The sequence below is a fragment of the Ceratotherium simum genome, chromosome 2, assembly GCF_057802395.1.
Source record: "Ceratotherium simum simum isolate JZ-2026a chromosome 2, ASM5780239v1, whole genome shotgun sequence".
Classification (NCBI taxonomy): Eukaryota; Metazoa; Chordata; class Mammalia; order Perissodactyla; family Rhinocerotidae; genus Ceratotherium; species Ceratotherium simum.
In genome coordinates, this window is record NC_141901.1 from 87,991,038 (window position 1) to 88,014,212 (window position 23,175).

General features: G+C 36.6%; 1 protein-coding gene across 3 annotated transcripts in view; it reads right to left on the minus strand.

Annotated features, from left to right (window-relative positions):
- Positions 1 to 23,175, minus strand: part of LOC101397933 (serine/threonine-protein kinase TNNI3K) — a 300,070-nt gene that overhangs the window by 268,654 nt on the left and 8,241 nt on the right. For 2 of the 3 annotated variants that reach the window (XM_004431504.3, XM_087448979.1), the window contains exons 1-2: positions 2,797 to 2,836; positions 2,094 to 2,202 (exon numbers count right to left, since the gene is read on the minus strand). In XM_004431504.3, coding sequence (XP_004431561.2) covers positions 2,094 to 2,202; positions 2,797 to 2,836 — 149 coding nt within the window. Of the gene's footprint in view, positions 1 to 2,093; positions 2,203 to 2,796; positions 2,837 to 23,175 lie in introns of those variants that run through there. The other variant, XM_087448972.1, reaches the window with a different exon arrangement.

The following is a 23,175-nucleotide window of genomic DNA, read 5'->3' on the forward strand; positions in this document are numbered from 1 at the left end:
ATTGGCATAGCTTTCTTACTCAAGTTTGATGAAATGGTCAAGACATTAGTTTTTCTTGCCTCCCCTGGACTTTCCTTGGTATTCATCCACTCTTGCCTATATATCTCCACTGCATCATGCCTTTTATCTGCAATGCTTTTCAAAATCGATGAATAAATCAAGACTCCAAATCCTTTTTTGTGTTTGAAAACCATCTTATTTTTCCTTCCACTTAGCACTTGTCATGGACTGTCTTCTGAGACTTATTTATATATATTTTCCCTCCACCAGAGTGTGAACTCCTGGAGCAAGAAGCAGGGTGTAGTAGGAAAGCTCTCCCTATGGAGTCAGGCAGACCTTGCTACAAATCACAGTTCCAGCACTTGCTGACCATACGATCTTGACAAAATACAATGTCTCTAGTCCTTAGTTTATTATCCACCAGAATTAATATTATCTACTACACAGGATCATGGTGAGGATTAAATAACGTCTTGTGTTTGATGTGTCTGGAATAACACCTAGAGTAGAGCTGGCACATCAACTCTGAACTATACTCTCCCTGACACTGATTCTTGCCTCTCACCCATTACTAATCAGCAAAGAGGTCACATTTATTACATATAGTGGAAATGTGGGAAAAGTCAGCTATAGAAGGAGCTGTAGAAACAGCTGCTGGTTGTTGCTGTGGAATAAGAATAAACTTACATCTCATGCCTATTGTTAAGCTTAATCCTTTAAAGGATATGTTTTGTTTGTTTAAATTAGTCTTGACATATTTGCATAATACTTCTTAAATTAAAAAAAAATAATAAATGAGGTTTCATTTTATAAAGTTGAGGAAAATCTCTTCAATTTAATCACATTTAATTCAGCATATTTATCTGAATCAATAAGAGCTAGAGGGCTTAAGATTAAGTTCTACATTCATCTCTCTTCTTGAACAAAATAAACACGTATGTATAAATCTATCATACCAAAGTGCCAGTCACATCTCTACAGGCATTTCAAATGTTTTCTCATAACTGAGCATGTGGTACCACTTGTAAAAGCCAGCTCAGGGTAGCTCATCATGAGTGTCAATGCTGAGTTAATCATTTTGGGCCAAATAACACAGAGAATCAACTACTTCCCAAATCATAAATTGAGCACTTGTGAAGATCTCATCAACCCACTAATAAATTTCGTGTAAACTATATTGTACATGGAAAATTTTAGTTGTCAGTTATGCAAGCTTTGTATGTTTACTATATTTGAAATTTCTTTTGAAAAATACAGTGTCATTTGGTCATTGCTTTACATGTTTTCAAGTAAAATAGAGGAAATCTTTTGTTATGAGTGCATTACATGAGTAACATAGCGGTAAGAGAACATGGCTAATGGACCGACATGGAAATTTTCCTCAGTCAGGTAGCTAACTTAAACTGACCCTCCAAAATGCATCTAGTTTCTCAACGCCAGATTCAATTTCTCTAGAAGGTTGCTTTTGTATATAAGGGTCCTGCCCCTCTTTTCTGAACATTTTGTGTCTTCCAAGGTTGTGACAGTGCACCAGATTATTTTTCTCTTGTTATCATGGAACAAAACCCACTGAAAGCCTGAAGCCAATATTACACCTTGTTATATGATTGTTCAGGGGCAGAATGATACTCAGTTCCATTAAGTGACAGCCTTTCAATGTCAAGAGATCAGAGGGTTTGTTCAAATTGGACTTACCCTAGTAGTCCAAAGAGAACAATGTGGCCAATATTCCACCACCATTTGGGAGGAGAAGTCTTGCTGTTTGTTGCTGGCATGGTTTACAAGAATGATCTAACTCCAGAGAACATTAGTCAGATCAGCAACAGCTTCTATTCAAAGGCTAGCCCTAAGGTTCCTCTCATTTTAAACTTTAGCGATGGAAGCATGCAAGTCATATTTTATAAAGATGAGATATTTGCCTTTTAGGAGCTACAGGAATGGTCAAGAAGGGATAATCTTACATTCTAAGGCTTAGAACATAACCGGTTACATCTGAGATTATATGGGTTGTGTTTTTAAATATAGATAGATCTAAAAACAAGATAAATAATAAAGTCACTTATACAAAGAAATAATAACTCTGACAACTTTACCCAAATATATTCCTTAGTTCTGTAAGTTCTTTTTCTTTGATCTGCAGGTCATCTTCTAATCTTTCTATTATAATAACATAAGATTCACTGACTTTCTTCTTCCATTCATCTAGTAAAGAAAAACAAATGGGATTGATTCATAGCTGAGCTTTGCAAAAGTAGACAAAGATCATAACATACAAGTAATTAAAACTCTAGTTTTTATTTTGAATTCTACAATACATAATTTAAGTTACTGATTGTGAGTTTAAAATGCAGATGTTTATATTTAAAATGCAATCATATTGAATTGTAGTAATAAAGAACCCATTTGATATTGGATAATATATTTACATAGAAGAATATATTTGACTTATTTCATTTGATTTTATTGCATTTTAATTATAGCAATCTCTAGTTTCTAGACAAGAGTTTTTGGGTTTTAAATACTAGATATTTAAGATATAATTCTAAAATTCCTATATTCAGCAGCATGCCAAAATCTTTTCCATAACATTACAGAAACTAATATACTTTTGTAAGAAATTTTCTGTTTTCTCTAAAGATCTTTCAAAGAAAAATAATTTGAGTTCAAATAATCTTCTCCTTAGTTTTGTAGAATATGTTATCCTCTGTGTAAAAATTAACAGATATTCCAATGAAATGTTAATTATCTATAACTACTATTAAACCATGTTATATATAAAGATATAAGAATAATTACCAGTGCAAGTTTGGGTTGGTCTAGATTTATAATTTCCCATTTGTTAGAAGTTTCTTCTTTTCCCCAGTGCCGTTCCTCAGTTACAAGATTCCAAGTTCAAGTGCAGTGACAGTCCAGTTGAAAAATACGTTGATAGTCTGGCTAAAAATAAGCCGACTGCCAAATGGAATGTCATGCAACAATGACAAAGGACAAAATAGTTTGTGCTTTCAAGGATGAAATCATAAAGGGAACTAATCAGTCTGTTTAAAAGAGTTGTATCGAGAATAAATAGTAAATGTTTCAATAGGATTATTTGCCTCCATCAATTGATTATATACCCATACATACCTTCAGGGGTCATTTCTTTCTTTTGTGTGAGGGAGATCAGCCCTGAGCTAACATCGGATGCTGATCCTCCTCTTTTTTGCAGAGGAAGATTGGCCCTGAGCTAACACCTGTGCCCATCTTTATATGGGACATCGCCACAGCATGGCGTGACAAGTGGTGCATCGGTGCATGCCCGGGATCCGAACCTGCCGACCTCGGGCCCCCAAAGCAGAGCGCGCGCACACTTAACCGCTTGCACCACCAGGCCAGCCCCAGGGCCACTTCTTTAATAGGTAAATCTAGAAAGTGGTTCAGTAACATCTGTGCTTCACAAAGAGCTGTTAAAACTACCTAGATCTTCTTTCAGGATCATTTTCTCCTGAGCCAAAGTAATGGCAGTTGGAAAAGAGTGACTAGTGATAGAATTTATCTCTCTCTATAAATAATGGAAACCCACATCCTATGGCATACTACTAATAGAAATGAATGTGAGTTTTGCCTGTATCAGAGCTAAAAATTAAATTTGTAAGAAGAAATTCTTAACATAGACCATGATTAATTTATACCACTTGATTATGTTGACTGTAAGAATCATATATACGAATCTAAGACAGTTCTACAGACAGCAATTCATAAAGTAACAATGACAAGAACAATAAGATTACAAATAATAAGATTGAGTGCTTTCTGTGTGACAGACACTAGTTTAAGTGCTTTATGTACATTTTGTCATTTCTACCTCATGCAGTCCTGCAAGGTATATAATAATCCCATAATATGGATGAGAAAATCCAGATTCATTAGTAGGTGGAGGAGTCTGAAGTCAATTCCAGGCTAGATAATTCTAAAGCTAGATATTATTATTGATACGTCTTCCATAATTCCTCTTTCTTCCATCTTTCATTTACTTCATGGAGGCATTTCTCTTAGTATATGCATATTTCTATTGATATAAATGAATTCAGGGTATGATGTAGAATAAATGGAAAATCCAGAAAGAAAAGCTATCTGATTTTTTTTTTTTAATTTTTTATTTATCTATTTTTTCCCCCAAAGCCCCACTAGATAGTTGTATGTCATAGCTGCACATCCTTCTAGTTGCTGTATGTGGGATGCAGCCTCAGCATGGTGGGACAAACGGTGCACTGGTGGGCTCCCGGGATCTGAACCCGGGCCGCCAACAGGGGAGCGCACGCACTTAACCGCTAAGCCACAGGGCCGGCCGAAAAGCTATCTGATTTTAACTATATATTTCTTTTGGATAATGTAACTACACCTAGAAGATATAAATTTCAATCTTGAAACTCTCCTCCAGAGGCTATAGTTTTAACATAACAGGTATGAATTTCATATTTATTATAGTTGACTGTTCAAACTGTTTCTTTTTGAAGCAAGTGCTTAGACAAATTTAGAATTCTCCACACCTTTTTCTCAGCAAAGGTAATCTAAGTTCCAGAGGGAAGGCTCCATACTGATCAGATATAGTTGGAGAAGTAGGTATTTGATCTCATAACATCTATGTCCTCCCCTGGTTGTAACTCTCCTTATCTCTCTTCATCAGTATATGCCACCATGTCTGCTGATGTTTGCTATACTGTGGGGGCCTCTGATTACTTGGCCCATGCATTCTGCATTTTCCCTTTTGAAGGCCATACATGTTCAGCTGCACCAGCTTTCTCTCGGCACTTGCGTGACCCCTATCCCCCCAGGTTGGAAAGTCTTTGATTTCCTTAGACACGCTGCCGTCAAGTAGGCACCTGACTTCCTCAGTGCTTGGCATTGAAGACCAAGCATTTAGTACAGTTCCGAAGACCATACTGGATAGTCTTCTTTAAGAGGCTTGCAATCTCCCAGGGATACACTTTGGGAAGTGATGTACAAGCTCCTCCTTCTCTCAGATTTCCCTAAAATAATCCAGGGTTTCCATACCTTGAATCCAGAGGGACAGGGATGGGAGGTAGGGCTGTAGGCCCTCTTGAGGACATCTAAATCTATTTTTCCTGATCTTCTTTCTTATTTCTCTCTCCACTATCTCAAACATTAGACCAGTGAGGGCATGTGTGTGTGTGTGTGTGTGTGTGTGTGTGTGTGTGTGTGTGTGTATTTCTTCTACCAGTGAAGGAAAAGCTAGTTTTTATATCATCTTGCATTGTCTTTCCAATTTCCCATTTGAGACATAAATTTGATACACTGATTTTTGAGATTTTTCCTTTTGATTTTCAAAAATTGTTTTATTCTCTCAAAAAGGGTGGCTTTCACAAATATGAGCTTTGGCTTTCAAAGCTACAATTTCTGCCATAAGTTTGAAAATCCGATCAGCAACTCAATTGAATTTTTCTACACTCTGAAGCAATAAATTTTGCTCAAAAAAAAAAGGGAGGATAGCAGCATAAAAATGCAGGAAATGATAGTCTCAATACCTAAAATATTAAATGTTGTTGAACTATAACAATTTCCTATTTCCAAAGGAACAATATCTACAAGCCTCTTTTATGAATGTGACTCTAGGTCATGGGTGGAGTAATCCTCTTGAGTGCCTTCAGGGAGGTGAAGACAAGGCTGGAATAAGTAAATGATCCAAGATAACACTCCTGCTTTTCTTTCCTAAAGAATGCTGGAGGAATCCACATGGAAGCAGGAAATATTTTCCCCACTACTCACTACATTTCTGTAAAAATTACCTCTTTCCACCTTGAGTTGGCCACATGCTCTAGATTGAACCCTACTCTTTTCAGTTCTGAGACTTCCAGAAGACCAGAAAGAATGTTATCTCATATGTTATCAAAAACCAAACCTAAATACGCATGTGGTCACCTTCTCAAACTTTAGTGAGACTAGATGCCACCTGTGGAGCTTTATAAAAATTTAGAAACCAGGGATCCATCCCTAGAAAGTCTGATTCAGTAGATCAGGAGTAGGGCCCAGGAATCTGAATTTTAACAGGCACACCCTAGTGATTCTAATGTAGATACTACTTGAGGCACATACCTCAAGGAGCACTTTTCCAAGGTTGCTTAAAGTGAGATGACTACTTACCTGAAGGTTTTTGAGACTGAATTCCACATAAGAGAAAAGAGAAGAAGATAACTGGAGGAAAGAGAAAAAGAAGATTGTTTCAGATTCTCAAAGAGTTCTTTCCTGTGGTAAGCACTGGGGCAGGAGATGACTTGGCTGTGCATGTATAGGCTCATATTGTAAAAATGAATCACAAAAATGAAAGCATCCAAGATGCCTTTTCATAGGTGAATGGATAAACAAACAAATTGTATGTACAGCCATACAATGGAAATTCATCCAGCAATAAATGACATGAGCTACCAATACAAGAAAAGTCATGGAAGAACCTTAAATGAATATCACCAAGTGAAAGAAGACAGTCAGATAAGGCTACATACTATGATTCTAATATATGACATTTTGGAAAAGGCAAAACTATATGGACAGTAAAAGATCAGTGATTGCCAGAGGGAGTGGGAAGAGGGGGAGGGATGAATAGGTGGAGCACAGGATATTTTTAGGGTAGTGAAACTTTTCTGTATAATACTGTAATGGTGGATACATGACATTATGCATTTGGAAAAACCCATAGAACTGTAAAACACTGATGTAAACTATGGACTTCAGTTAACAATACTATATGAATATTGGTTCATCAATGGTAACAAATATACCAGACCAATTTAAGATGCTAGTAGTAGTGGAAACTTGTTTTTCCTATTACTAACATTAAAGTGGCAGAGGGCGGGGAGGGGCGGAAGGAGTATATGGGACCCCTCTGTACTTTCTCCTCAATTTTTCTGTAAATCTAGAACTGTTTTAATGAAAGAGTCAATTAACTTGTAAAAATTAAGGAAAAAATATAAAACAATAAATAAATAAGACCAAAAAATGGTAATTTCTAATAAGACCATTTGAGCTTTCCAAGAAATATTTATAACATATAAGGAAAAAACTTCTCTGAGGAATACATAACTAATAAGTATTTTTTTTCATTCAAAATATCAGGGTAGATTTAGTAAATACTTCATGTCTTCAAATATTCCTTTTTGACCAATCTTTGTGTTCTATTGAATTGCCTAAATCTAATGTTAACACCTCCATCTTTTCAACTGATTTATCAGACTGCTTTAGCACATACATAGATATGTTCTAATACTCCTTCAATAAGGCTATTTACATTCTTTCTGAATTCCTTTATTTTGAGTTTTTATGATTTATTTATCTCAATCTACACTTGTGCATCTGCTATTTATATTTTATGCTCGTCATTTTATAAATATTTAAAAGGATGCTTTCAAGATAAAAAATACAAAAATTCACCTTGACACTTTTCTACCTTTAGGATTCCAATAAAGAAATTATAAAGAACACATATCCCATGAAATCAAACTGATGCACAAACAATTCATATCACAACACAGATCATTCTTTCATTGTATATAAGCTCTTATTAATATGTTCCCAAGCTTTAAGGAAGTTTATATTTTTGATGTATTGCATGTGGTTGACAAGCAATTAAGAGAATCATTGCTTTAAATAAGAATTACTGATTGGTATATATTTAGATTTTCTCTTTCTAATAAACATTAAATTATTTATATTGAAACAAAGTTATCTAAAAGAAAAATTTAGCATTGTCTAAGATGTCTACAATTATTCAATTAAAAAATTTCTTTGATTAATTTCTTTTTAAACAAGCATAATTTGTAATATTCTTATTTATTAAACTTTTCCTTTATTTTACACTAGAATATCTAAACTTATAGTATGTTGGATGGAAATATAAACCCATCATTATGAATCTGAACATTGTTGAGATAATATTCAGATTAATCCTCAAAAATGAATGGGACTTGAGAATATATAATAATGAAAGTAAATGTGAAAAAAATTAATATCACAGTAATTTAAAAAGGTGTTCTCAGTATCTCTGTGAGACTATATTATAGAAATAAAAAAGAAACAAACCAATATTGCTACTTTTGTTTCCAGTATACTACAACTGCAAATGCAAAGATCTTAATCTTTCCTGTGACTTCCTTTGTTGCTGGTGAACATAAAGTTTTATTAAAGAATCTAAATTAAACAGTGACGAGTCATATCTATGTCATTGGCTAAAGCTTTCTTTTCCAAATTGATAAGACTCTCAACTGTCAGTTCAGCTCTTCATTGGTTAATTGAGTCATCTATTCATTCAATAAGCATGGACTGTACCACGCACTCCAAAAAGCTCATGGGAACCAGGGATAGACAAACACAGATGCAATTGCGATAAAGCATTTGTCCTACGACAGAGAAATACATGATGGTAATGAGAAGGTGAATCTAATAAAGCCTACATTCCATCCAGAAAAAATTTCTTTGAGGCATTAAAACCATCAGAATAATCTAAAGTTTATGACTCAGGTCACTTCCATTTCTCCTTCATCATTTTTCCCCTCCCCTAAGATTCAGCTGGCTGGTAAGGAAAGAACATTGTGTTATAATTTTAGTTAAACTAATAACTAAGTATTGTCTTTGGGAAAATAACATTTCCATGCTTGAAGTTTGTCCTTGAAAAAACAAACAAACGAACAAAAGGTGGAGGAAAGAAACAAAAATAGTTCTACTTACACTGAGTTAATTTCTTTTCACTTGTCAATTATCCACTTGTGGCTTTCATCAAAGTAAAAAGAAAACTAATTTGATGTAGGTAGGAAAAATTCCTTAAAGGTTCAAAAAGTGGATCTATATAACATGTGGTTGTTAGAGAGCCTGCTAAGTGAGTCCATATGACCAGTTCTTTGTTTAGTCCCTCCAAGCAGAAGCAATCTCAGTAAGGAATCTGTCCAAGCACAGTTATCATTATTTTTGTTACATCTTCTCCTATATCTTAGTAGAAGAATGGTGACAATGGTTATCATACTATACACTTTTATGCCCCCCTCCTGCCATCTTATGTCAGTGTCAGAAATGGCATCAGCCTTTGGCATGTACTCAAAGGTTCATGATCTCCCTTTTGTTCACATTGTGCAGCTCAGCACTCCACCAATCAGAACTGACATTGACTTGATTGTTTAACATTTTCTATCCATTTTATACAATAGTTGTGGAACTAGCCTGGCTCCCTTCACAGCTGAAATTTCATATACAGATAATCTTGAATGCCCTGTATATAGATTAAAAGGAGTGCTATGGTTAAATTAGTGTAAAGTTGTTGGGGGTACAAAAAAGTCAACTTTTGCCCACAGCTCCATTAATGGGTCACTACATTTGGTTGGGTGAATCACAGAAAGTCACAGTTTGTGGGGCCACACAGCTTTCTGATTTCTTGTTGCAGGAAATCCTGCCTCTGAAGCCAATTATTAGAGAACTTGATATAGCAAGTAACGTCTGAGTGTATCCTTAATGCCAGGCAGACTTTTTATAATAAACCCAAGTTAAGTGCCTCCAATTTTATATAGTCAACATATGTTCTAATAGATTTATATCTTATTTTATTGGCATCCAAATAACATACCGTTCCCACTCAGTATTCAAGTTTAATAATCTAAGTGTATATAAAAAATTTATGTTTTCAACCAGAATTTGTGAACAAGTTACATATGTTTTCTTTACAGTTTAACTCCCCTTCCTTAATATGGATTATCAAGAGTAGACTGTAATTGTTGTGAATTTCAAGATGATTTGTTTTCATGTAAAGCCATTTTCAGAAGTTACCACTGCATTTGAATTAAGTGTGTAGTGTATTGTGCTTTCCCAGTCTGGTAATATGGAGAGAGAGAGCCTCTACTATTCTTGCCCATATCTCCCACGAAAAGTCATATTCCTACTTCAGGACGCAATTTAGGTGTCAGCACCTCTGAGGAGTCTTTACAACTCCATAAACTATTTAGACCACCTTCTTCTTGCTGTTCTCATTGTATCTAGTAATCTGCTTTGTCTCTTGAATCCATAATTGTGGTCGCTTGAGCTTTATACTAATGGGGAAATAAAGATGTGAATTAGTAGATTTAGCTCAGTCTGAAAAACTTACCTTACCATTTAAGATTAACTCTTCTTTGAATGTTTGGTAGAATTCACCAGGGAAGCCGTCTGGTCCTGGACTTTTATTTTTGGGGAGGTTTGTGATTACTGTTTCGATCTCCTTACTGGTGATTGGTCTATTCAAATTCTCTACTTCTTCTTGATCCAGTTTTGGAAGGTTGTATGATTCTAAGAATTTATCCATTTCTTCCAGATTGTCGAATTGGATGGCATATAGCCTTTCATAGTATTCTCTTTTTTTTTTTTTAACTTTTATTTTTTTTTTCCCCAAAGCCCCAGTAGATAGTTGTATGTCATAGTTGCACATCCTTCTAGTAGCTGTATTTGGGACTCGGCCTCAGCATGGCCGGAGAAGCGGTGCGTCGGTGCATGCCCGGGATCCGAACCCAGGCTGCCAGCATTGGAGCGCACACACTCAACCGCTAAGCCACGGGACTGGCCCCATAGTATTCTCTTACAATCTTTTGTATTTCTGAGGTGTCTGTTGTAATTTCCCTTTTTTCATTTCTGATTTTACTTACTTGTCCCTTCTTTCTTTTTTTCTTGGTGAGTCTAGCTAAAGGTTTGTCAATTTTGTTGATCTTTTCAAAGAACTGGCTCTTGGTTTTATTAATTTTTTCTATTTTTTTTGGTCTCTATTTCATTTATTTCTGCTCTGATTTTTATTATTTCCCTTCTTCTACCGATTTTGGGCTTGGTTTGTTCTTTTTTTTCCAGTTCCTTCAGGTGCATTGTTAGATTGTTTATTTGAGATTTTTCTTGTTTGTTGAGATAGGCTTGTATTGCTATAAACTTCCCTCTTAGAACCGCTTCTGCTGTATCTCATAAATTCTGGCATGTCATATTTTCATTTTCATTTGTCTCCAGGTATTTTTTGATTTCTTCTTTGATTTCTTCGTTGACCCAGTCGTTGTTAAGTAGCATTTTGTTTAATCTCCACATATTTGTGGCTTTTCTGATTTTCTTCCTATAGTTGATTTCTAGTTTCATACCACTGTGTTCAGAAAAGATGCTTGGTATTATTTCAATCTTCTTAAATTTATGGAGACTTGTTTTGTGGCCTAATATATGATGAATCCTAGAGAATGTTCCATGTGCATTTGAAAAGAATGTGTATTCTTCAGTTTTTGGATGGAATGCTCTGTATATATCTACTAGGCCCATCTGTTCTAGTGTATCATTTAAGGCCAATGTTTACTTATTGATCTTCTGTTTGGATGATCTATCCGTTGGTGTAAGTGGAAAGTTAAAGTCCCCTACTATTATTGTGTTACTGTTTATTTCTGTTTTTATGTCTATTAATAAATGCTTTATATATTTAGGTGCACCTACATTGGGTGTGTAGATATTTACAAGTGTTATATCCTCTTGTTGGATTGTTCCCTTGATCATTATGTAATGCCCTTTTTTGTCTCTTTTTACAGTTTTTGTTTTAAAGTCTATTTTGTCTGATATGAGGACTGCTACCCCAGATTTCTTTTCATTGCCATTTGCATGGAGTATCTTTTTCCATCCCTTCACTTTCAGTTTGTGAGTGTCTTTTAGGTCTGAAGTGTGTCTCTTGTATGCTGCATATATATGGGTCTGGTTTTGTAATCCAATCAGCCACCCTATGCCTTTTAATTGGAGTATTTAGTCCATTGACATTTAAAGTAGCTATTGATAAGTATGTACTTACTGCCATTTTTTAACTTTTTTTTTCTCAGTGTTTTAGTAGTCCTTCTCTGTTCCTTACTTCTTCTATATAGAATTGATGGTCTCTTTAGTTTGACCTCTGTCTGAAAGCTCTACTCTTTAACTACCCTCCTCCCTCCTTTTATGTTTTTGATATCATATCTAACCTCTTTTTTGTGCATTCGTATGCATTACCCTCTTATCATGGAAATAGATAATTTTTCCCATTTGTGGTCTTCTCTTTTCCCCTTAAATCAGTCCCTTTAACATTTCTTGTAGCACTGGTTTCTTGGTGACAAACTCCTTTAATTTTTGCTTGTCTGGGAAATTTTTGATCTCTCCTTCCATTTTGAATGATAACGTTGCTGGGTAGAGTATTCTTGGCTGTAAGTTTTTTCCTTTTAGCACTTTAAGTATATCGTGCCATTCTCTTCTAGCCTGTAAGGTTTCTGCTGAGAAGTCAGCTGATAGCCTTATGGGGTTTCCTTTGTATGTAACTTGACATTCTCTTGTGGCTTTTAGGATTCTCTCTTTATCTTTAATTCTGGACATTTTGATTATGATGTGTCTTGTTGTGGGCCTCTTTGAGTTTATCTTGTTTGGGGCTCTCTGTGATTCCTGTACCTGGATGTCTGTTTCCTTCCTTAGGTTAGGGACTAAGCACTGTGCACCTTTCTTTCTGGTGATTTTAGGTTGCTTTCTGAAACGGGTGAGTTTGTGCGTGGGCCCTTTAAGAGCCGGTTTTAATTTCTTTGTGAACCAGCTTTTCTGGGGGTACTCCCCAATGTTTTAGTAGCAGGCAAAGTCAGATATTATGCCACTCATCTCAATTGTGCTGGGTCCACAAAATGCCCACAGCGGGGGCGCTCCCCGGCTCAAGGCCCCGCTTCTCCGGGGAGGGCTGCACACCTGTGGGCTGCTCCTGGGCGGCTGTGAGTTGCTGCAGCTTGTGAACGTGGCGTTTTTTCTCTCCAGAAGGGAGTTTCTGCCTCTTCCACCTCAGTTAGGATTGTCCGTTGTTGCAGGAGTTCCTCTTATCCAGTTTTCAGTTCTGTCTCAGGGGTAATTTTTCCACAAGTAGTTGGAAATTGGGTGTGTCAGCGGGAGGAGGTGAGTTCAGAGTCTGCCTATGCCGCCATCTTGACTTCTCCCCTTACACAAGCCATTTTAGGAAAACTTGAACCCAGACATATAAGTGGAATATGGAATAAATTTTTGCCTTGAGGAATTTGCCAAAAATACACATTTGGTCTTAGGCTCCAAAGAATCAGAGAGCGGCCCAGGGCTGCCACAGGTTGGGGATTCTTAGAGGGAATCTTTGACACATTAAGCTGGAACTCCCTCTAAAATCTGACTTCAGATTAGGGATCAACTAGAAGGAAATCTGTCATCCTTTACTCCAGACCAAAGGAATTGTGGGGCAGGCTGCTTTGGCATTCAGTGAAGTAGGAGAAATTAAAAAGAAAGTAAAATAAGGTCCCTGAGAAATTATGGTCATAAATATGCTCACTGTGGATTTGCCCCCTGGATATGCAGAGCCTGGTAGGCTAGGGAACTTCAGTTGAACTTAGTCCAAGGTTGTTCCCAATTGGTAATGCCTCTCCAGTCTTCTGACAAAAACAAATGCAAAGCCCCTGGAGGAGGGTCCATTCATCTTAGGCCATGGGGAACCTTTATAGATACTAAGGACAATGACCAGCAAACAATCAAAGTTAATCACACTTGCAAGAAAGCATGGCAACATGAGCTGAAAAACAACCATCAGAAGCAGATCCCCTCTGACTTTAGCTAGTGGAATTATCAAACACAGTTTACACAACAGCCATACTTGCTTACCATATTTAAAAGAAAAAAGAGACTCGGTTTTCCCATCCAGAAAATAGGGATAATAATAGGGAAAACTGAGTCCCAGCATGGTTAATTGGCTTGCTTGAAATCATGCAGGTAGTGACAGCTCCCATCACACAGCATTTTCTTTTGTGGCAGATTATTAAAGAAAAAAAAAAGAGCTAGAATTCTTGAGTCACATCACCCTTTTCCCTCTATTGCATCCCTTCTTTCTCCTCTCCTTCATGCTCATTATCTTTGCAGATATTCAGGGCATCAAATATTTTCCTCATTTAAACATTTTAAAACAAATATGTAATGTCAATCCATTGTAATCTGTAGAAATAGGCATTTATATCAATCTGAATATAAAAGAGCAGTCCTAAATTATATATGTTCCTTTAAGCCGACATGGTGACTGAGGTAGGAGAAGAATGGCTGTGCAAATCAAAGGTGGATCTAGCTCCCTCAACCCCATCTTGATTTGGGAGAACTTTATCCTATTCATCAAAACTCTGAGTCTGCCTCTGCACTGGTGCAGGATTCTGATAATCAGAAAATTTATTGATAGTCATGTTTGTTGGCCTGCTTTTTACAAAGGAAAGAGTGTGGGAGACCAAATTATAGCTGAATATCTCAGATATAGGAAAAAGAAATATTTCACATCATTCAACTTGCAGAAGCAAAAGTATGGTTAAGCTTAGAACTTAAAGTAGAACTAAAGAACCAAGAGAAAACTTAAAAGGCTTTCATTAAAAAACAAAAAGCCAAAAAAAAATATGATAGTCTTAAGGCAGCATTCCAAGTTGGCTTCATCCCGTGTCTGGCACTTTGGCTGAGACGGCTGGACAAGCTGGGGACTGGCCACATGGTCTCTCTAGGAAGGTAATTGGACTTCTTGACATGGTGGCTCAAGACTCTAATAAAGCAAAGGCTGCCAATTCTTAAAATCTAGCCTAGATTAGGCTAGACTAGCATCACTTCTGCCACATTATATGGAACAAAGCAATTCACAATGCCAGCCCAGATTCAAGGGGAGGGGAAATAAACTCCATGTCTTGATGGAAAGAAAGTTAAATAAATAAATAAATAAACAGATAAATAAATAAAACAAAAACAATGAATTATATCAGGAAAAAAAGAGAGATGACAATGATTAATATATCTCCAGAGAACCGGAAACTCTAAAAAGGGAAAAGCACATTTCAATGAAAAGAAAACTCAGTGAATTAAAAAACAAGAAAAAATCAGAAATTTATCATTTCATCTTTTCTAAAATATTTTCAAGAAATAATGATTAAATTATGTTTTCCATTTTTTTTTTTTAAATTCACATCTGGAATTTCAACCTGAAAAGAAAAAAATATATACACCCTCCCAAAATATTTATCAACTTAATAAAAAATGGTTAAAAATTTTACTAAGTGTTATATATTTGAATTTTTAGAGACCTAAGCAAATTTTTAAAAAACACCTTTGCAAAATTTAACTCTCTTCTTTATCAAATGCTAGCCATTATTGCTGAAACCTCCCTATTTCAGATTCCTGATATTTCAGGCCTCTGGAAGTAACTATACTTATTTTGATCTTAGTAATTCTCAAATACACGTGGACTTAAAGCTCAAAACAAAATATTGTTAGCATTGGACACCTGTTATTCCTTGATTCCTTTCTGAAACAAAATTATTAGAAGTCCTTGCTATGATGATGGTGTATTTTGTGTACTTCTTGGAATAAATAATGTGCAGGAATCATTCAAATGCATATTCAGAGGGAAGCCATCTGGCTCCATGTGAATTTATGAATATTTTAGCTTGCTCAGCTAGTCAAAAGTAAAATCTGGCACTTGGGATTATTATGTAGATTTGTGACATATATTATAAAAAAATTTGCTTCTATAAATCAAGAATTGACACATCTAAACCATAGTTTCTTTTATCATGGATTGAATCCACTTAAACTATATACAATATTGTATGATTACTTTGGAAGTCAACATAATTCAACCCGAATTTGAACATGCAATGTTTTATTAAAGTAGTTGCATAGAGAAAGAATCTTGGCATTGGGTTGAACTTGATAGGTTAGTGTAGTAGACACTGATGTGGCACCCACATCTTCTTCAATGAAGGGCTTATTACCTCAGCTACTGGGAGTACCATCAGAAGACAGCTTTCAGCTGTCAGCCCCGTTGACGGGTTGCCTCAGCCACAGAGAGCTGTCTTCCCCAAGATACTCCTTCCCAAGGTGCCCATATCCAATGATGGTTGATGTGCAGCATAAACCATGGCCACTCAGGTCCAACTCAGGATAGCACTAAAGTGTCATTCTAGCACCAGAACTCCTACTGGGATCAGGCAATTAAGACCATCATTGGGCCTGCATCACAGCGTGACTTCATCCTTCTGCTCAATCCTGCTTCTGTCTCCTTTCTTGCATAATTATTAGTCCCAAGGGCACTCCTTAAGAAATATACTGCATTCTAAACTCCATCTGAGATCCTGTTTTCCAGAAAACTCAACCAGTAGCCATTATTTAATCCTATCTCTTACATAAAACAAGAACTTCTTGGGAAAACTTTTGGTAATTGTCTTCCAGTCACTTTGTTCAAACACTTCTCGTACTGGAAAGCTTATTATCTCATAAGGCAACCCACTCTACTACTGGACAAAGTTATTTCTAATATTGTATAAACATTTTCTTCCTTGGAACATCCAGAACAATATAAAACCAATTCCATCATCCTACTAATTTAATCATTAATGAATTAAATGACATTTTGATGCATGTTCACAATTTATAGAACTATATTTTTAACAGTTTTGAGAGTTATACTTTAATAATTAGAAATATAGCTTTGAGAGTTGATAGCACATAGATGATATGAGAATAGATGATATCCCAAAGGACTCAATGTGGATAGAGAAACCTAAACACCAAAGACTTGTGACCTTCCAGTGATCTGAGGTAAGAAGGATGATATGGAACAACTTAAGGAGACTTGAAAAGAGTCACAAGTGAGTTAGGAAAAGAACCAGCAGTGTGGGGTTCCTTGAAGCCAAATGAAGAAGGCATGTTAAAGAAGAGTGATCAACTGAGACAAACACTGCTGAAAGAGAGTGAAGATGAGAACTAGAAAGAGTACTGGATTTATCAAAATAGAGAGGACTGGGAATCCTCAGAAGAACAAGTTCAGTGGAGTGAGGGTAGAGGGTAAAGACTGATTGAACTGGGTTGAAGAGTGAATGGGAGAAAAGGGATTGGAGGATGGAAGTGCAGATAATTTATTCCAGGAATTTTAGTGTAAAGGAAGGAGAGAAATTAAGTAATAGCTGAAGGAGGTGGAGTCAGGAAAGAATTCTTTTTTTTCAATTAGAAAAATAACAGCATATTTGTCTACTGCCGAGCGTGATTCAGTAGAGAGAGAAAACTGTTGATACAAACGAGGGAAGAGAGAATTGCTGGAATGGTGTCCTTGTTCATACAAATGTAAAGTTACAAAGAAATCATCACATTTCAATGGCCTTATTGCTAAATGATGGTATTTTAGAAAACTCAAAATATATGCTCATTTGAGGGGGCAACCTCAGGAATAATACAGTGTATTCCTAGGACCCATTTCAGAAGTTGTAGCTTCTCTGGAGTCACTAGAATACTGCAGCAAAGACAGAGACAAGATTACAGAGCCTTATGGAACATTCTGATATCAGGAGAGCAGGCAATAAGATGCCTCAAGCTCAGTTGATAAAAGTAAGCTATCTTAGTTGTTATGGATGAAAACTCTTATTCATAGCACCCTTTAAGTTCAGCCTTCTCCCATAAATCACAAGAATTGTCATCCAATAATACGCAGCAGAGGCTATCCCTTAGAAAAGGGTTGTGGTAACGATATGTGGCCAGTCAGTCACTAATAACACAGACACTTTTTGGTTGTATTAGTTTCCCTTATGCCCAACTTTCAAAGAAAGCATCTGTAGAACAAAGAGAAATGTCTTTTTGTATCTGTAAAGCCTTCTAATGGAAGTGGATCTTGGTAATGAAAGGCCCTTAGGTTCTGTTAAGTAGCCTGATGTGTCTGGGTATGGGAAGATCAGCCTAGTGTTTGGAATATGGTCTGGAGGGAGCAATGATGGGCAACCTATTAGAATGAGAAGGATTCAAGTGCCTAGAGATAATCTAGAGGACTTGTGTATATATATAATGAGGGAGAAGAGATTGGTTGGGGAAGAGACAGAGAGTTGTCAAAGAGATAATTTTAAATTCAATAGAACAGCTAGTGAAGAAATTCTTGGTGATAAAGATGCCAAACCACTTCGAAGAACAAGAATAGGTATTATTCAATTTGGTGTTTTCATTGGTCTGATATACATCCTTCTCATTCCTCCTACCACCTCCCTCCATAGCTGCAATTATTCAGAGGAGTTTGCTAAACACACACAACTTGTGTGAGAACAGCTTTTTTTTCCAGAGGGCACGGGGTGAAGCGGTAAGTATGGGAAAGAGGAAAAGTCTGAGACTCACAATGAATCACATAGTGAAAAATAGGCAATCAACTCATAGAATTGTGAGAAAATCATATGCAAGCCCAAACAGAACTAAATCACCAGAAATGGAAGCTTAAAACCTAAGGCAATTGTGAAAATATATGCTCTCCAGGAATTCACAGATATTTGGGAGAAGTTCTGGACATCTATGGGGCTTAGAATGGAGGCTGGGCTAATGTTGCCTATATCTAAAGGGGAGGCAAAATTCCAGCTGACATCTGATTACATATAAATCTGGAAAAGATAGAAAACAATGTAATATTTGATGTTTACAGAAATAATGTGATATTCTGAGATTGCAGAATATCACCAAGCAAAACTTCACAGAAAAAGAAGTGTTAGAATGTTAGAAAGTAGTATGAATTGTCATCCTAAAAGGCAGTCTTCAGGGGAGCAAAATGAGATATAAACACAGATCAAATAAGTGAAGCAAGGCTGACATGGCCACAGTATTCCTTTTCCTCTCAATGCCCAATACAACTCAACGTCAATCTTATAAAATATCTTTCTTTTGCAGTCTCCCAGCAACTTTGCCTTCATGCACAACTATGAAAATCAGATGACAGTTTATTACTGCACATAAAAGGGTGTTATATTGCATTAGCCTAGTTAACAGTGGCTGGTAGCTTGAATAAGGGTTGAGAGAAGTGGATGGATTTTGGTTATGTTTCCAATGTGTAGACTGCACTTACTGACGAATTGGACGACAAGGATGAGGGAAAGTGTGTGAGGAGTCATGGATGACTTCTAGGTTTTTGCTTTGATCTATTTGGTGGATAACTGGGATATTTATCTAGACGGAAAAGATCATCAGGATTGATAGAGGGAAGATAAGAACTCTCTAAATAGAGGATGCTTACTGGATCTTTTTTTCAGTGAGGGAGAGATATGAAGCAGGAAGGTACATATACAAATCTAGAATTCAGTGTTGAGTATATTATAGAGACAAATTCAAAACCATTGTAAATAAAACATAAAGTAGACTGTATGATGATGAAATAATATGGCTAAAAGTTTTGTTTTTGTTGTTGCTTATTTCTTTATTTTTATGTTTTAGGAAATTATAGCTTGTTTGTAGTCCAGAGATATGTAGATAGATTACAGATACATGAAACATGGATAATTTTGTGACTTGCTCCTTCTCTACTGAACTCTTAGCAAACATTTCTTTTGTATCTAAACATCAGCAGTTGTAACAACTAAAACAGAATTTCTGTAAAACTCTAACCTCCTCTCTTCCTTCTCACAGGCTACCTTCCATGGACAGCTTTTGATTTGACTGGATAATGGTTAATTAGAAACTCTACTAACTTTTAACCGATTATAATGAGTGATGATCTTTCTTATTAAATTTCATTAAAAATTGATCACAGTGATATATAAGTAGTGAATTTTATAAGTTAATTTATGACCTTGTCAGTGTGCCTGTACATTTAAAATCTGCACTTGAACCACTTGTATGATCATAATTATTTGTGTAGTAAAAGTTTTCTAATTATCGATTTTATTAAAAATGTTTGAAACTTCTCTGAAGAACAGCATATTGGTGGATATAATTTACTTTCTCAAACCCCAAGGCTAAAAATAATAGGAAAGAAACCAATCATGTAAAACTTCATTGAGTAGTGCCACATTTCTCAACCTGCAAATGAAATGAACACTTACTTGATTTCCAGACTTGTGTTTTAAAAGATTTTTGCCTCAAGATGTAAATGCTTTAATTCTTTTCTGGGCAAAGCGATACTCTCCTACAATGAAGCGGTAAATGAAAACTAACTTGAACCATCTAAATGTTCTGCAGAGAGAAAAGAGTGGATACTAGTAAAGAAAAGAAATTAAAGAAATCATTCACATTACTTAACCACAAAGTGTTGGTTGCAGCAAAGATTTTAAGAGCCTTTAAGGAGGTTGGAGATTCAACAAGCAGATCGGTAACACACCATAAAACAATGCCCAAAGAATATAGACATTAGAGTTTAGATTGTTTCAGTGATGCATTGAAGTACAATTGAAGGAATATAATTCTGCACAGAGAAGTAGGAAACGACAGTGGCAGACGGATTACACCAGTCTGCAGCAATCAGAGATGAATTGCTCTGTTTCAATGTTGAATTTTATACTTTGGAAGGCTACTAGATTCCTGCAGCCAGAGGCTTCAAAAGATAGACTATTTGTCCAACCAGCCCAGAAGGAAACATTAAGTCTGTTAGTTTCAATCATTTACTTGCATGGGCAATAATGCCTTTGGGATGAACATCTTTAGACACAAAAGTCAATAATCAAGCCACTTTAAAGGCAGATGATACTAGTGACTAATTCACAGCCATCTTCTTCCTTCACCTCCTGTTCTTGCAAATGTTAATCCAGTAGGGAATTGGCGACTTTCATTATCCCTTTATTCCAATTTTTAACTTGACCCAAAATTGTGGTCTCCTAGACTACAGCCAAACTGGCAAGTTTGAATGATGTGGTAAGTTTGGTTTGTTGTGGCTCATGTAGATAGCAGAGATTGGCGTAATTTGCCCCTCATAAAAACAAAAAACAACAACAAAAGAAACTAATCAGAAATTTCTGTGAATATAGACAAAAGGGAGCATGAGAACACTAGGATGTTATATGGAGCTTAGCACACTGGTATTGGAGGGAAGGAGAATGTGCAGTAACCTCTGACGAAGTTCATACAAGGAATATTAATAGTACAATTCCACTAAGTATAAACAAAAGTTGTGTTCCTCAACCTCAATAGAAATTGGCTTTGTCTAAACAAAATTTTAGAGGCACAAAAGATTTAAGTTAAACTAAGCAGCTAATGGTTGTTTCAATTATTTCTCCTGCACTAAGTGAATTAAAGAAGGTACGTTTCAAGTAAATTTAAAAAGGTCTTGGGGCAAGTCCGGTGGCACAGCGGTTAAGTGCTTGCGTTCCATTGCAGCAGCCGCCTGGGCTTTGCAGGTTCGGATCCCGGGGGCGCACCGATGCACCGCTTGTCAAGCCATGCTGTGGCAGTGTCCCATATAAAGTAGAGGAAGATGGGCATGGACGTTAGCCCAGGGCTAGTCTTCCTCAGCAACAAGAAGAGGATTGGCACTGAATGTTAGCTCAAGGCTAGTTTTCCTCACCTAAATAAATAAATAAATAAAAAGGTCTTTTTTTCCTTTAATAATTTAGTTCTTGACATAAAGACTTGTATTTTGTTTAGCTAAACAAGAACAAAAAGAGCATCTGAAAATCCTTTGGACAGTTTTTTTTTTTTGTGAGGAAGATCAGCCCTGAGCTAACATCTGCCAATCCTCCTCTTTTTGCTGAGGAAGACTGGCCGTGGGCTAACATCCATGCCCATCTTCCTCCACTTTATATGGGATGCCGCCACAGCATGGCTTGCCAGGCAGTGCGTCAGTGCGCCCCCGGGATCCGAACAGGCGAACCCTGGGGCGTCGCAGCAGAGCGTGCACACCTAACCGCTTGCGCCACCGGGCTGGCCTCAGACTTTTTTTTTTTTGGTGAGATCAGCCTTGTGCTAACATCTGCCAATCCTCCTCTTTTTTTTTTTGCTGAGGAAGACTGGCCGTGGGCTAACATCCATGCCCATCTTCCTCCACTTTATATGGGACGCCGCCACAGCATGGCTTGCCAAGCAGTGTGTCAGTGCGTGCCCGGGATCCGAACCGGCAAACCCCGGGCCGCCGCAGCGGAGCACGCGCACTTAACCGCTTGCACAACCGGGCTGGCCCCAGACAGTTTTGAACAAATCAATAATTTTTTTTTTTTAGCTTTTTCTTTCCATCTTAATTCTGCGAGACTACATCAAGGTGCCTAAATTCTGGGCCTCTAAGTTGCTCAAGTTCAGAGGACATCATGGTGTATGTGAACGGCATCCCTGATTTTGTGTAATACACCAGTTACCAGCTGTATGTGACAGCCATATGTACATTTTGCAGCAAAGTTTTGATTTTGGCTCTATGCTGAATTTGGTAATCTTTATATAACACGGGAAGTATTGCTTAGCCTCAGAAAATTAATGGATTACCACAGGTCATAGGAATTAATTCTGGATTCATACCATCAAGTTTTTGTGACTTTCAGCAAATTACTTGAATTTTGGAAGTTCTATTTCAACTTAGTATACATTGATACACACTCCTTATTTCTGTTTTGCTTAGTATGGAGAATAAATGCCTAAAGTAGGAGATTAATACCAAATGTTGGAATTTTTCCCATGCTCTGCTTGGTCACTTAATTATTAACTCATCAATAAATTTATGGAATACACTTAATTGCAAATAATAGCAGACCTTTACAAACTTTGAGAGTATATGATTTAAGGGCTGTGATTTTATAAAATAAAAATGATATGTCAAGAGGAAATTTTCAATTTCTTACTTACACATGCATGTGATTATCACTTCGGCTGAGTTAGGTACACTGCTGGTGGGACATGTGTGGTACTACGCACCAAGCAATGCATCTCAAGGCAAGAGACACTGTCAAATTCTTTGGTACAGATAACGTTTCAAAGCAGCCAGAATCCATAATTGAGCAAGAGTATGATTAAAATGGTGGCTGCCAATTTGTCAAAAACTTCCTACCGACTTTGAATAGAAGCCACCTATCTTCTAGAGACTTGTGATTGAGCTGAGGCAAAAATGAAACCGAATTTTGTCAAAAGCAAAGCATTAGCATCAAAACTTGCAGAACAGGTATCTGGTGTCGACAGGTTGGAGGAAAATCCAGACAGTGGTGCAGTGACGGCACTCTTAGGAAATGCAGATACCAATACAACAGATAGCACATAAGATGGTACTGGATGGAAATACATGGATATCAACAACTTTTGAGTTGAAAAGTGCTTCAGAAGAGTTTGGTTCTGAATGTGAAGTTTTCATTATACATAAGGTATAGTCTTAACTATACCTCAATATTTCACTTTTTTGTTCCTTTATATGTATATGCAAGAGGGTTAAACAATAAAAATCTATATTTAACTGCATTTAAAAGAGAT